Genomic DNA, 14392 nt, shown 5'->3' with positions numbered 1-14392 from the left:
AAACACACAAATCTTCACAAAAATGTATCGCTCAGGTCCAGCCAATTGCTGTTGGATGGAATTTTATTATATCATTTTTTGTTTTACATAATTGGGCATTCCATACCCAAACCCCTTTAACTTCCTATTAAGCTTCCTATGTAAGGGAATACATCTGACAAGCTTAGAAGAAACACCTGTCTTCACTGTACAGTACAAGCTCTGAAACGAGGTATGTTGAACGCTGCAGTTTGAAAGCTTCCTCCCGTCCACCCTGACACCCTGGAAGACACAAAGAAGCTAAGAAACTAAAATTGCAGTAGGCAGTGAAATGACACATTCTTGACACTTTCTTCCAACCCAATAAAGCAGGGAAATTACACAGAGTTTTCCTTTAAAACTGTATTTACACATTGGTGTTTGACATACGACCCTAGAAAGGATTAAATCAGAATACTGAAAGAATCCTAAAAGGTCCAGTCTCCCCGAGTCCCTGATGATGCCAGATGTTGCACAGGAACTCACAAATGCCTACACTACTTTGCTTCACAGAATCCTACTGACCTATATTTCTAACTTTGGCTGACACATATTTTTGTAAAGCCCCTATGAATAACATCAGGGAACTCTAGAGAGCACAAGTATTATTTTATGGAAGAGTATACCCCCTTGAGAAAAGTCTTTACCAAGCTATTATTCTTGAAGTCTGAAGTGGTTGTCTCCACAGGAGCATCTGATATAATATACTTTTTTCATCTTTAGACCTTTACCACCCCTTTTCTTCCAGCAAGCACTCTTTCTTTACAGACAAAATGATGCAAACAAGTTCTGTGGAATAGTTTTTCCAAACTATTATTTTACGTATTCAGTTCATAACACCTCTTACCCATTGTCTTTCATATGTGAACTCTCCTAACCACTATGTTCTCTCCTTATGTTAGCTCTATCCCCATTATCCAATATGCAACTGCTTTTATGTCTAATTATTTTTTGTTAATCAGTTCTTAATTTTCATTTTCTGAACACAAAAAAATGACAGACACCATTTCTAAGTTGAGGAGTTCCCCAAGCTATATACAAAAGAATTTTTTAAAGAAATACAACGACAGTAAGCTATGCTGAAACCAAGTATTCAATAAACACTAATAACTGCTTGCAATTAAAAGGATTTGTTACCACCTTCTTTTTTAAACTACTGATGGCTTTTCAAACAGCTTCTTTTGGTTTTTAAAAACCGTCTGCAAGACAAATTATCTTTCCAACACAGACTGTGCCAAGGTGGCTTTCTAGGTCTAGACAATTCCTTATTCATGTTTCCATGAAATTTATGATTACTTTTCAAGTAGAACAGACATTTACCTCCTAGCTATTGTTTTAATTTCTCTGAGTTACCTATATAGTTGTTGAAGTCTGAACTATGGAACATTATTCCTCAGGGTTCTCCAACTCCTGTCCTGTACTGAATGACATTATCTTCTGTTGAGTAAGAAATTCCCATCAAATCCCTAATTCTCCAAATACCATAACTTCCATTCTCTGAGGAGTCCCTAGTTTGTACTGTTCCTCTTCATTTTCACTCTGTCAAAATAGCTCCTGTAATGGTATGATTTTGATCACCTGAAGGGTAGGTCCTTACAATCTAACACTGGAAAGACTACTCCCTCATTTTACAACTTTACATGATCAACTGACCAGCCGGCTTAGCTCAGTTGGTTAGAGCATGGTGCTAATAACGCCAAGTTCACAGGTTCAGTCCCTGCTTGCTGCAGGGGGGTTGGGCTCGATAATCTCTCAAGGTCCCTTCCAACCTAAAGCATTCTATGATCCTATGACTCTTACCTTGGCTATTACACAGAACATTTTTGGGTTTTGGGGTTTTTTTGTGTGCAGTTGGGTTTTTGTCCTGCCTGAATCTTTACCCACTTATTTTGTTCTTATTTTTCTTGCACAACTGTTGTTCTTATTTATCTAAAATAAAGCTTTTGAAAGAAATAGCTGGGTATTTCTACAGTGTGATCCTAATTGTGTTCCAATTTTACAACCACTTGAAAAAGTGTATTTATATATTCAGAAATAATTCTATTTCTCTTAGAACTAAAAAAAAAAAGACTGACTTACCTTGAATAACATGAGAATTATCTTTCAGAAAGAAGTTATACAAATACTTGGGGATAAAAGCAGACATGCAGGCATACGCCAGAGCTGAAAGAATTAGAAAAATGAATGCAACTACAGAGGCAGAAATATAAGTACACCTAAAAAATTTAATTATTAAGCAGATAATAAGCATAAATACTTAAATCAATCCATACACAAAAATGACTGTAAAACACAAAAAGGACACATTTCCCATTAAAGAATTTTAAAAGCGCCTAAAAAAGTCTCCTTCTGTCACTAAGTAATGAATAAAAAGCTGGCTGGACCTGATCCGCTCCCAGTTTATTTCCATACTTCTTAATGACAAAGTAATGAGATGATGTTTGGAAAGCCATGGTGATGTTTGTATCAAAAAGTGAAGGTCCCCAGATTAATAAAATTTTAGAAGACATAGTTTCAGACAACTGCATTGTTGCAGTCTTCTGGGTTTTCTCCTATAGAACTTACACCCACTTTATGCCCCATCAGCCTCGCATCTCGTCTCTTACTTCAGCTCAGAGACTAAAGACAATAGAATTTAGAAGAAAAAAACCACAGAGTGGAATATAATTAAAAATACTGTCAAAAAGATGGACAAAAACATCTCAAATTTCTCAATGGCTCCTCACATACATACCAAATAGAGATTAGAGGGTAAAAATTTAAGTGTTTATCCCCTTGATTAATTCCTGGGAACTTGTCTGAGAGACAATCTATTGCAATACAATTCTTAGCCACAGTGCTAGACCTCAGACATAAAAAAAGAAATACAGCTTTGACAAAAATTGTCCAAAGACAATAAATATAATTTTGGAAGTTTCTAAGCAAAACATCAGCTTTATACCAAATGTGACATAGGGTGATACTATAAATGAATTCTGTGTTACAACATTTCTGGCATTGAAACCACTTTTTACATATGCAAGCCAAGTGTGTACAATTAAGTTTGTAAACCAGAACACAAAATTTTATATAATTCACTACTATTGTATTTTGCTCCAATGGGAAGCAAACCAGGTTCTACAATGAAACTGTATAGGAACGTGTCTAAGAGCAAGAAAAATCTGTTGAAATATTTAAATTAGTATGCATAGTAGGCATAATAGAAGTCATTGTCCTAAGAAACTAGTTTTCCCACACACAGATCTTACATAAAGCAAGCCAGGTGCAAGAGAATGGAAGATTGGACTAGACCTATTCTGAACAAATCACATTTTAAGAAGATAAAGGCCACATATCCAAAGCTGGTCTGATAAGCTTTTAGGCATTTAAAACCATCATCAGCTTTTCTGAATAAAGCTAGTCTGACAGGTTAACAGTTAACAAATAATGCATTCACATTAAACAAGGCTGAACTACAGCTTCATTGAAAAAGACAAGTACTAGAGAAGCATTTCTTGCTTTTCTATAATCAAGGTTATTTGTGCTTTTTAGTATATATTCATTATTGTACTTGGCAATAAACACAGGGTTTGAACCCTGCTTGACAAACAGTACACTACACACACTTTTCAAAACCAACCATTTCTTTTGACCTGTGGCTTTAAAATTTAAAACAAGAGCTTTAAAATTCCTTTGTAGCTACAGAAAGTTTCCATCTATAAGTGGGTGCACATGCATCTGTCTACAACTAGATACAGATGACAGACTGTGCTTCCCCTTCACCCCCAGCACAAAAAGGTACTCACCTTCATTGTTAAAATTCAAGTACAGAAACGGTGCACAAAGAGAGTCAAGACCTAAAGAGAGAAGAGCCATGAAGAAACGACATAAAGAGCCCATTTATTCTACCGCACAAGATAAATTCATTAATTTATCATGAAAATTTGCATACTTCATACTGATTATAATTCTGCAATGTCAGGCTTCACATTCAATGCTGAGAAAAACTGTGAAATCAATGCATGAAAACAGAGAGGATTTCAAATTGTTGAACTATAACACTGAATTGAGCGTTCTGCCAAGGCTTCCGAGAAACACAGTTTACAACCCCAAGAACTTGCTCAGTAACTTCTGCAGTTTTACCTTGGAACTGAACAGTAAGCAACAGACTTTTTTTAAAAAAAAAAAAAAAAAAAAAGTGACTGAAACTAAAGGAGAGTAAATATATATAAAGAAAAAGTAGGACAATTTTGCATTACAAATTAAATATAAATCTTTAGGATCTGAATTTGCAATAACCTACAGATTCATTCTTCAAAAGAAACAGAACAGAAAGTACTCAAAAAAGCCTCACATTGTCGGGGGGGGAGGGGGAGGTATTTTTAAGTCAGCCATAATTTTTCAGTTAATTATCTGACCTTGCCAACTCAGACTCACCTTGCCAGTACACCAAATCAGGATGGGAAACAACCCAGGCTTTCAATACACGTCTAAACTTTGCATGACCCTCTGGTGATGACAGCAATTCATCATACTGATGGCAACGAGGAATATCAACTTCAATCTGCACCACAGCCAAGCATATAATATAAAAAGAAATCAGGATAAGTGGGGTAGTACTACAGCAATCTTGCAACACCATGGGTGGAAGTCAGCCAAAGAATATAGGTCAGACCACCATCATAAACACAATCTGCTTCCTCCATCACTGTCAAAACCAACACTTAAAGGGGACAGGGGACTAACAGCCCTGTCAAAGATTAAAAATAGAGATTTTTTGTTTGTTTGTTTTCCCAGATTTAGATTTTTAAAAGGATTTTTACCCTTGAAAAAGGCAGAAAGCAGACTATAGTTATAGCTTTTTTCTGACCCAACTTTTGGACTCATTTCAGGTGCTAATATCACTTTGCTCTAAAGCATAATCAAATCAGAGTTCTCAGAACCTTGTACCCAATTTGATGGAAAATATTTCTTCACTCAGCCGAAAGGAACAGCTGTTGCTCATGATATCTTTTTATGTCTGGCAAGACTTCTTGGAGAACCAAATTGCTCAGGAACCCATTTCTGTGAAGGACAGCTCACCTTACAGGGTCTCACGGTATTCAGCATTATCTGGTACAAGGTCCAAAAGGCACAACAAACATTTGATAAAAACAGGACTTTTTATAATACATCAGTAATATTGTTCACTACACTTTGCTGCTGCTACAGAAACAGCAATTCTGAAGTAAAAGAGGATTTCGCTTTCCACATGTTATAACATAATTTGAGTTAAACTACCTGTTCCTATTGGTTTTGCAAGATTCTTGCTACAGCATTAATAAGGTTAGAGGATGAGGGGAACCCTTTTAGTATTATCAGCCACATCTGCCGTAATAGGCAAATGACTGCAACTGGTGGAAAAGATCTTTGCATTACTTCAAGTGACAATATTTGGTAACACCGGAACTCTTACTTGTCTGTCTGTAGGAATCGGCGTGTCTTTATCAATGGCATCGTATTTTGCTTGTATGGCACCCTAAACGTGGAAGAAGAATGCTTGAATTTAGAAAGCCCTTCTAACATAAGCCCTTCTACATTGCATATTACAATGTACACGCTGATATACAGAAGTTGACTGTTTTTGTTGGGTGGTTTAGTTAGCAACCTTTTTTTCCTGAAAAAAATTTTCCAAAGTACAGAAAATTCTGACAGCTGAATTTTAACAAAACCATCTTTAGTTTATTGTAATTCAGGACATACAGACTTTTCTGTGACCTCCTCACTATGATCTTCAATGATTTTCAGTTGTTTATGCAGAAAGCTATGTACTTGATACAGTTTTCCATTCACAAGTTAAGAGATGCTCTCAATTTAAATTCAGTGCTTACCTCAGCCACTGGCAAGAGGCTTTCAGCATCATCTCTGTAAAGGCACTGAATCCAGCTGCCTGTTAATTAATATTGATATTACCAATACACACCACTCAAGTAGCCTGTCCTTGCATGAATCCCAAGATACGCATGATAACAAGTCCATCTTAATGTTATGGGACAGGGAAACACTACCTGCACATTGTACAGATGGTAAGCTAATGAAGCGTGAGAACTGACTCATCTCCCAAGACCCAGGCTACAGTCCTGACCAGCAGTTGTTCTTTACCTTTACAGCTTTTTTTTGATCATGTCCTACATAACCTGGGATGTGTTATCTCTAAGAACCTCTTTGCTGCATTACTGCAGATTGCAAGCAAGGTAGATGCAAAAGCTGGGTAGTCAAATAATCTCTGTGAGGAGTCCTCATTTCTGCGACATTCCTTTCTAGTCCTTTGTCCAAAAGGGCTACATTTAGTTTGTTTATTCTCCAGTCTTTTGAGGAAGTGGATTGATCAGTAGGCGAGAAAAATACATTTGATAGGTTTCATCTTGTTTTACCGACCTATTGCTGACTGGAGCAGAAGGCTTCTAATTGTATTTGTCAAAAATATTAAAAATCAAAACAAAAACCCCCTGTTAACTACCAATTGTATTTAAAAAGTCTGGCAAAATTTGGCTATATGGGTAGTATTTTTCCATCCCATAATCAAAATTAAAGGCAGTCAAGTTTACATACATTCTTGAAATCAAGTTATATTAGAGACCAGACGCAAGTTTGCCTGAACATTGTCTTTGTTCACACAATTTCATGATGCATTTTGTTTGAAATTCCAGTAGTTCTACCTGCCAAATCTTCAAATCCATTCCATCATCTCTGTCAATCCCATTCCCAACCCATTCCCTCCCCCAGTCAGTACTGGACCTTCTGCAAATGCCCTCCCATTACCCTTACCTCAACACCCAATAGGGCAGCCCAGGTTATGCCTCTCAGAAGAGGAGGAATGTCAACCCGGGCTTCTTTCCAAATCTGGTTTTTCTTATATGGGTAGGCCTTCAAAGAACAAACAGTAAAAAAAAAATGTTGCCGTGTAACTGAAACAATTCAAATCCCAATCCTGTGATGGTCTTTCATCCAAAGGACAAATGCTGTCAGCCTGAACAGTGAATCCGAGTTTTACAACAAGTAAATTTCATTCCTAACTGGAAGGCCTGGATGGAGGACTACTGTTTGATGTTAAAATACCCACTCCTCATAAATGTATTCACATGCTTTGGTATATACTGGATATATAAATTTACTAATCCAAATTTTTATTAAAAGTTTTTTCGTCATTATATGTTTCTTTTGATACTATTGTTTTATTAAACATTTCTAGTTTATACCTTCCTAAGTACTGCACTTGATGCGCATCAGCTCTCATTCTTAAGCATGAATCCATCTCTCCGCATATATGTAAATTAGGGACTGGTGTTTTCCCCCCTCAGTATAACATCCATATTTCTAACATGGCACTGCTACAGTAAAGACTGGTATTGTTTTCAAGTACCTTACTGCTTGGAAATGCAGAAATGTTACAGGCATATTTATACCTATAATAGCTTAGTCTGTTATGAAATAAAGGATGCAAAAGTATTTTCTTCAGTAAATAACAGGTATTAGCAGCAGCTCTATTGTCATGTGAATACTTTACTTTTATATTTATCACTACCAAAAAGACCTATTTCTCATATTTTTATTTTCAATCATCTTCTACTTCTGCAGGTTTTTCTTCCCCCCTTCCCACTGTGGTCTCTTGTATCTCTGCTCCCTTTTTCAATTACTTGGTCCTTTAAAAATCCTCTAATTAACAGACCAAATCCAATTATCCAGCATCAGAAAGATTCCATACCTTCAACAGCCTGTCAAACAGGACAATTCTATTTAGCTGGTACTCTGTGTCCCTCTCCCGGATAATCAGAGGAAGACTAGCAGCTGCAGACAGCTCATTACTACTATTTGAATGAGGTAAAGTTGACTGGCTGGAAAAAGAGTTAGGATAGTAGTAGTGAACAGCAAGAAATACAAATAATTGTGAAAAAAATTAATATCCTGTGATACATTTCTGAGTCAGAAAGAAGTATAAATGGATAATTTTGAATATTCAGCACAAACAGTTGATTTCCACAACAGAGGAACAGGCTAGGATCCTCAGTTTGGTATCAGGGTCCTAAGTCCACCAGTGCACAGAACTTCTCAGCTCTCATTGACTTTAAGACCCAAACAAGAGCATGTTAGGTTTGCTTTTGGAAGACAGTTGTGTCTAGCCATGCAGTGTGCCACTCAAATAAAACTAATAACTCAAAGTTTAGTCCCTTATATACGTACAAACTTACACACACACACACTTACTCATCTTCAAGCAATGGATAAAATGCCTCCCCACCAACATCTTTCAGTCTCTGAAATGAAGAAAAAAGTAATTAATTATCAGAATGCTGCTCAGAATTCAAGTGGAAATATTTAGCGGAATATGAAAACTATTAATTAGCAATTCATTTGCCAAATTTAGTAGCTTGTCTTGAGAACTAAGCATTAGCTCAGTCCTCCATCAGCAAAGAAACACACAGCCTTTAACGCTAAAAACTTTTGCTAATATAGGCTTTTTGAGCTGATGGAAGTTGTTCTGCCTGAACGTAACACTCATTTCATTCATAAACCTATTTCCACACAAAAAATAGCCTCTATGGGCCATGGATTAATAAGTCAATAGCATTACATAGTTCTTTTTCTTTTCCTCGTTTTTCTACATGGACTTCCTATCCAAGTAGCTGCAAAGCAACTGCAAAACTTGGTTTTATGTTTTTAATCAGTTCAAGAGTTATGCAAATTTGAGTTCCTTTTAGTAGCAGCATCTGAAAGCTGCACAGAAATACAGACACTCTGCAAAGGTGACAGACAAGCATGCCTGGACTTTTGCCTGAAGTTTTCAGACATCTTTGGTGCATCGTGATTAGTGTTTAATACCATCCTCCCTGCAGTGCTCTGTTTTGCAGTTCAATCCCTAACTTAAAGGCATACGGCACACAGCCTGTCCTCCTGGGACTGACACAACAGTTCATTCAGCACTGATCTTCTTTTGATTATAAGCATCATGATCTGCCCAATGAAAGGTGTTTGAAGAATTGCTTAAGTTCAAAAATTTATTTCAACTGACACTGCAAGGTTCACACTTGTATCTTCCTCAAAATGAAACTTCAGTATATACTTATTTGCTGCTGTATTTATAGAAGTAGGCAGCAATATCCAAAATTACAGATTAAGAGTTTAAAAAAAGCCTTAGCATCTGCCCTTTTGTAGGAACAATAGTAGGAGCTGCAGTGCATGTTACCTTTAAAATAGCTGTTGCATATTCTTAACCTCCCGCCCCATCCTGCAAACCCCACCAACCAAGCAAACAAAATAACCCAGTTCTTTGGTCTGTTTTTATGCATTTGTTTGAAGTAATGCGAAGTTCTACTGAAGAAGTATGTTGACACAGTATTTGCCACATTTCCCCCAAAATTAAGGTAATGGTGGCAGAGATCAAGACTTCAGGAGTCATCTTCCCTTCTGTGTTAACCCCTGTAATTATATGGAAAGGACTTTTATATATAAAACTGTGACAGAATTGCATTTGCTACTATAAAAAGCAAGCTGCAAACAGTGCAGCATAAATTTCTAATTCTACAGCAATAAAACTCTACGCATGCAAAGACATGCGAACAATTAAAATGCTTCAATGATATATACAGTATATCTTGTAAGTGATCATTACATCAGGCAAAATTATGAGTTCTCATATGTTGATTTTTCCACTGGAGATGGAAGAAAACTGTATTACCGCATTTTGGCAAAATGCTTTGAAGTGATCTTTTGAACTAGTTGTTTAATAGTTATATATTCCAAAGATTAGTAAGGAACTACTGGAAACTTGGTATCCAACTTTAAGTATAAAGCCTTTAAGGAGCTGCAACTGAATTGAATTGATCTTTCTTTTTAATATTGTGAGCCACCTACAGAGGGGAATTAAAGAATGCAAGGAGACACTCACTGTCCAGTTAGTTTAGCAATCGTGGAGAATATCAGATACTACAGAAGTATCTGGGCTACACCAGAACAAAGCAGGTAACAAAAATAAGGAGAGGGAAGGACACAGGAAGGGGATTGGAGGGATAGAAGATAAATCAAATTTAGTAAGCTTTTACAGACAAAGCAATTTAATAGCTTAAATCAGAATCGACTCAGACGCCCAGAAGTGTTCTCTTGGAATCAATAACGCTGCTGTTTGTAGGAACAGCAGTAGGAGCTGCTGTTCCATATTCCCTTTAAACATTTCTGCAGTGAAGACATAAGAACAAGTGTACAATATTCTTACATTTCGGAGCTGGCACAGAGACAAAGTCACAGTTGTGTCATCTAGGAGGGAACTTCTATCTCGTCCTTGCCCAAAGCTCTCACCATCTTCTAATAAAAAGCTTCAAAAGGGAGGGGGGAAAAAAAAAATCAGGTCATTTTATAACATAAGACATGAGTTAGAAAAAAAATAGAAAATTCTTACATCAACCAGTTTCCTCTTTAAAACAAAATACTAGCTCTTAGAAGTATACTGTATTGACTCTGCATGGCATGCAACCTGCTATCAAGGGAATGTACAATCACCTTAAATTATTCAAATGGTTTTTCCCGTAAAAAGGCGCATTTCAGGTTTTCTGTAACTTTGCTTTGCACACAAAGGAAGAATAATGAGATATGGGATTAAAATTCCCTTTTATTCCTTGACCTGGCACAGACCAGGACTGCCATTTATTGTGAAAAGCAAAAAAAACCCCAAAAACCACCATTATTGTCATATGAAAGCAGTTTCCCACCATGACAAAAAACAAGTAGAAGTCAGACAGACCTTTTCTGTTGCAGTCCCTCTAAGGATATAAATGTATACACAAATTGTCTATTTGGTGACATTTTAAAAGCAGACAGCAGGAAATTGATTTCCAGAAATTAAGCTAACATTCTCAGTATCACTTAGAAGATAGAGCTAGATTACATTTTTGAAATTAACACCTCATCTTCAAGATAGATGGTATGACAAAAAAATGTTTTCCCCTCATCATTCAAAAGCATATGCATTCACCTATGGGTACAGAAATAGGCAGTCCCTCAAAATCTCACACTAAATTTGCCACCAAAATATCACTTAAAATTTAGCTTCACCTTTTTTTTTCCCCAAGATACTGCATTTTGGCTGTACACTGACTTCATGTGTTTTTAAAACCCAGAATCAGCAAATTGATCTATATGGACACATAATTGCACTTATTAAGATCAGATTGTAGGATTAAAACATGAATATACTACATAAAATTGCAACATGTGCAGCAGTAAGATAAAAGTAGTAATAACTAAAATACTGTTACAGAATTTAAGTCAAAAAATAAACATTTTTTTAAAAAAGTAATCAGCTGATCTGCTGAATAATTAGGTTGACCATTCAGCACTGCTGCTCTGTGAAAGGGAATTCAGAATGTGAGAATTTGCTACAGAACGTATTGAATTAAATTACAATTACAAATATGCTGTTGAAGCACAGTGAGATATTTTTACTAAAACTTAATACTATTGGCAAGTGTGCTAAATTTAGGGACTTCCAGTTCAGTATTTTGCACTTCACCTACATTTCTTCAAATTTCAGAAAGCAATATGAAGTGCAGGTAGGCAACACATATAAGGCATTCAAATAATGCCTTCAATTGGTTAAGAGGGGAAGTGGCATGATTTCCTACTGTTCAAGAACACTATTTTTGACATTTTTCGCACATACAGGTCTTGAAACTAAAAACCAAACCAAAATGTTCTCTCAGAATCACTGGCCTTCTCCATCCATCCTCCTTTCCCTTGAAGTGCTTCTCCTTCCTTACTTGGGAAGTGTGCAGACAGGCGGCTTTGATCGAATGATTTCCTTGTTGACAAGTTCTTTCTCCAAGTCTCCTCCAGCCAAACACCAGAGATAATAAACCTCTTCAATTGATCTTTCTGCTAGGTAATCACTATCTTCATCTATTAGGAGAAACCACATAAAAATTAGCTACAGCTTTTTAGGCAGCTTGTATTTCTTCTTACCACTCTAAACACATACTGTTGGAAAAAAAAATTATTATGCTTGAAAGGTCCTAGACCTTAATATGAAGTTAGAGGAAAAGTGATCTTCCCTTTGCAAGTGCCCTTTAGGAATATTTAAGGAAAGAGGAGATAGGCAGAAAAGTCAGAAAAAAACCAAGTATTTCTGCAGTTTGCCTTAGTGCCAGAAAATAGAACCAATCAGATAAATACACTGAAGTGTAGACTTTTGCTTCCTGTATGTCTTTAAAAAAACAGCCACGAACGGTATTTTGTACACAACACAGCACTAAGAGTAAAAATAAAAACCTAGTGATTTATACTGAGTAGTTATAATCTATCTTCCCTTCACATACCATACCCATACAAACAAGGTATAAAATCTAAGTCTCCAAAAATTGTATAATGAGATTTTCTAAATATGTAGAAATTTCTGAGTTCATCAGAAAAAGTTAATAAGGACTTAAGAGTGGTAACACTTTCAGCATATTGTAGTTTTAAACGTAGAAATGTCATCTTTTATTCTAGAATATGACCTCTTTCACAAGGATTTAGTTTTCTAATACTTCCAAAAATCATCTTGTGCTATGATCCAGCAGAATCCAATTACCAATTCACGACACAATTTAGTGAAAAAAACCTACCTTGCACATGCACATGTCCAAATTCTAAAGGCAAAAGATGATATTGATATTCCAAGCTGGACTTGAATACTAATGATAACTATTTATTCCCTGAGGTTGAAACACAAAAATCAACATGCCCTCCTGTGACTGGCACACATCCCTCAAAACATGTTTGCCCATGTGTCTGCCCATTAAACAACTTATTACAAGAATGTAATATTGTAACATTTAATAATTTCTCCCCAACAAAGTATTCAGAGAAAATGACAAAACATTTTATTTTCCTTCCCCCTCCAATGACATTTATCCCAATACCTGCTTTTACCTTTACATAATTGACTTATGTCTTCAGGAAGCGTTAAATTAGCACACCTTGGAGTAGATGAGAACAGACCAGCAGGTTTGTGGAAGGGAGGATATACTGAGGATACTTCACTGAACAAACTGTCATGCAGCAATTCCTCTGGAGTTGGCCTTGAATTAAGAAAAGAGAATAAAACACTAGGAGTAAAGTGCTTCCAAAAATGTTACATTTCAGTAAGAAATGTCCCCAGTAACAAATACTAGCAAGTTATTTTTAAATTATCTTGTATTTCAGAAATTTTAATAGCAAAAATGTCTACCAATTTTCTTCAATTTATGATGCATAACACACCACACAGTCTGTCTACCGCCCAAGTTCAGATCTCAACTTCATTTAATGTACACAGCAACCACTTTACTAATTCCTCTTTAATTCCTCTAAGCAGAGATGGAAAAATGCAAATGTAATGTCTTGACTAAAGAACAAAAGTCTTCAGTTTTCAGAAGAAAGTTGTGGTGGACTGACACAATGAAAAAGTACTTTGAAAGAAGAGATTTGAAGAAAGCAGCCCTAATTCTGTCTACAACAGAGCTATAGTAACCACCACCAACTTCCACACATGGAATCAGTAAAAGCTGTGAACTTAGGACTACAAATGTCTGAATAGTTTGCCCCCAAAAATACTCAGATTCAATCTCAAGGTTTTGCACAATTGATTTCCGCCCAATTCTTTTCCTTTAAAGATTGAAAAGCAACAAACCCAGGAATTTCTTATAGGTAGCACAAATCATCAGTATTTAAAAAAAAAAAGGTTCAGCATCCCAGCAGAGTTTACAAGGCGTTTGGACTGAATACTTGCCTCTTAGAAGGTTGGAATGTAAGGCATTTCTTCAGTAGAGCTATGATATTTTCAGAAAGGTCCTAGAACATGAAAAAAAAAATATGGAGGAGCTCTGTTTATTACTGTCTGAATTCAGCAAGCCACTTAGCTCATACTTAAGTTTTAACATACAGGCTATTCCTTTGAGGGCAATAAAATTTCACACCTACACATACGAGGTTAGCTGTGTCAGACCAAAATGCTGGGGAAGTAACTCTTCTCACTCCCCAACCCTGCATTTGCTTTGAGAAAAGAAAAAAAAATCTGAAAAATTTGCAATGTATGCAGCTTTTTATTTTTTAGTTTAGATATTCTGTACCCAGACTGAAACAACACAGTACCTGGGAACTCACTTCTACTAATAGTCAGAATCTTTTTACACAATGTCTCAAAATATACAGACACTAAAATTCAGTGATTAATTTTGGGGGTGGGGAGAAGCTGAACTGTATAAACCTACACTATCTAAATGTGTAAAGTGGACCAGATAGAAGACTAAATTTCTAGAAGAAAAACACTTAACCCCCAACACTTTAAAGAAAATTTATAACTTATTAAAACTATTCAGAGAGCATTAACTTTTACTGAGAAGGACAA

At 36.1% G+C, this 14392-nt stretch overlaps 1 protein-coding gene across 5 annotated transcripts in view; it reads right to left on the bottom strand.

Annotated features, from left to right (window-relative positions):
• Positions 1-14392, bottom strand: part of TBCK (TBC1 domain containing kinase) — a 110312-nt gene that overhangs the window by 60766 nt on the left and 35154 nt on the right. For 3 of the 5 annotated variants that reach the window (XM_009481633.2, XM_075709305.1, XM_075709302.1), the window contains exons 9-19: positions 13775-13836; positions 12937-13085; positions 11787-11925; positions 10247-10346; positions 8242-8291; positions 7742-7871; positions 6805-6903; positions 5453-5515; positions 4435-4561; positions 3804-3854; positions 2098-2181 (exon numbers count right to left, since the gene is read on the bottom strand). In XM_009481633.2, coding sequence (XP_009479908.1) covers positions 2098-2181; positions 3804-3854; positions 4435-4561; positions 5453-5515; positions 6805-6903; positions 7742-7871; positions 8242-8291; positions 10247-10346; positions 11787-11925; positions 12937-13085; positions 13775-13836 — 1054 coding nt within the window. The remainder of the gene's footprint in view (positions 1-2097; positions 2182-3803; positions 3855-4434; positions 4562-5452; positions 5516-6804; positions 6904-7741; positions 7872-8241; positions 8292-10246; positions 10347-11786; positions 11926-12936; positions 13086-13774; positions 13837-14392) is intronic. The other 2 variants (XM_075709303.1, XM_075709304.1) reach the window with 2 other exon arrangements.

This window comes from Pelecanus crispus, chromosome 4, assembly GCF_030463565.1.
Source record: "Pelecanus crispus isolate bPelCri1 chromosome 4, bPelCri1.pri, whole genome shotgun sequence".
NCBI classification, from domain to species: Eukaryota; Metazoa; Chordata; class Aves; order Pelecaniformes; family Pelecanidae; genus Pelecanus; species Pelecanus crispus.
This window is presented reverse-complemented; position numbering and strand designations above follow the sequence as displayed.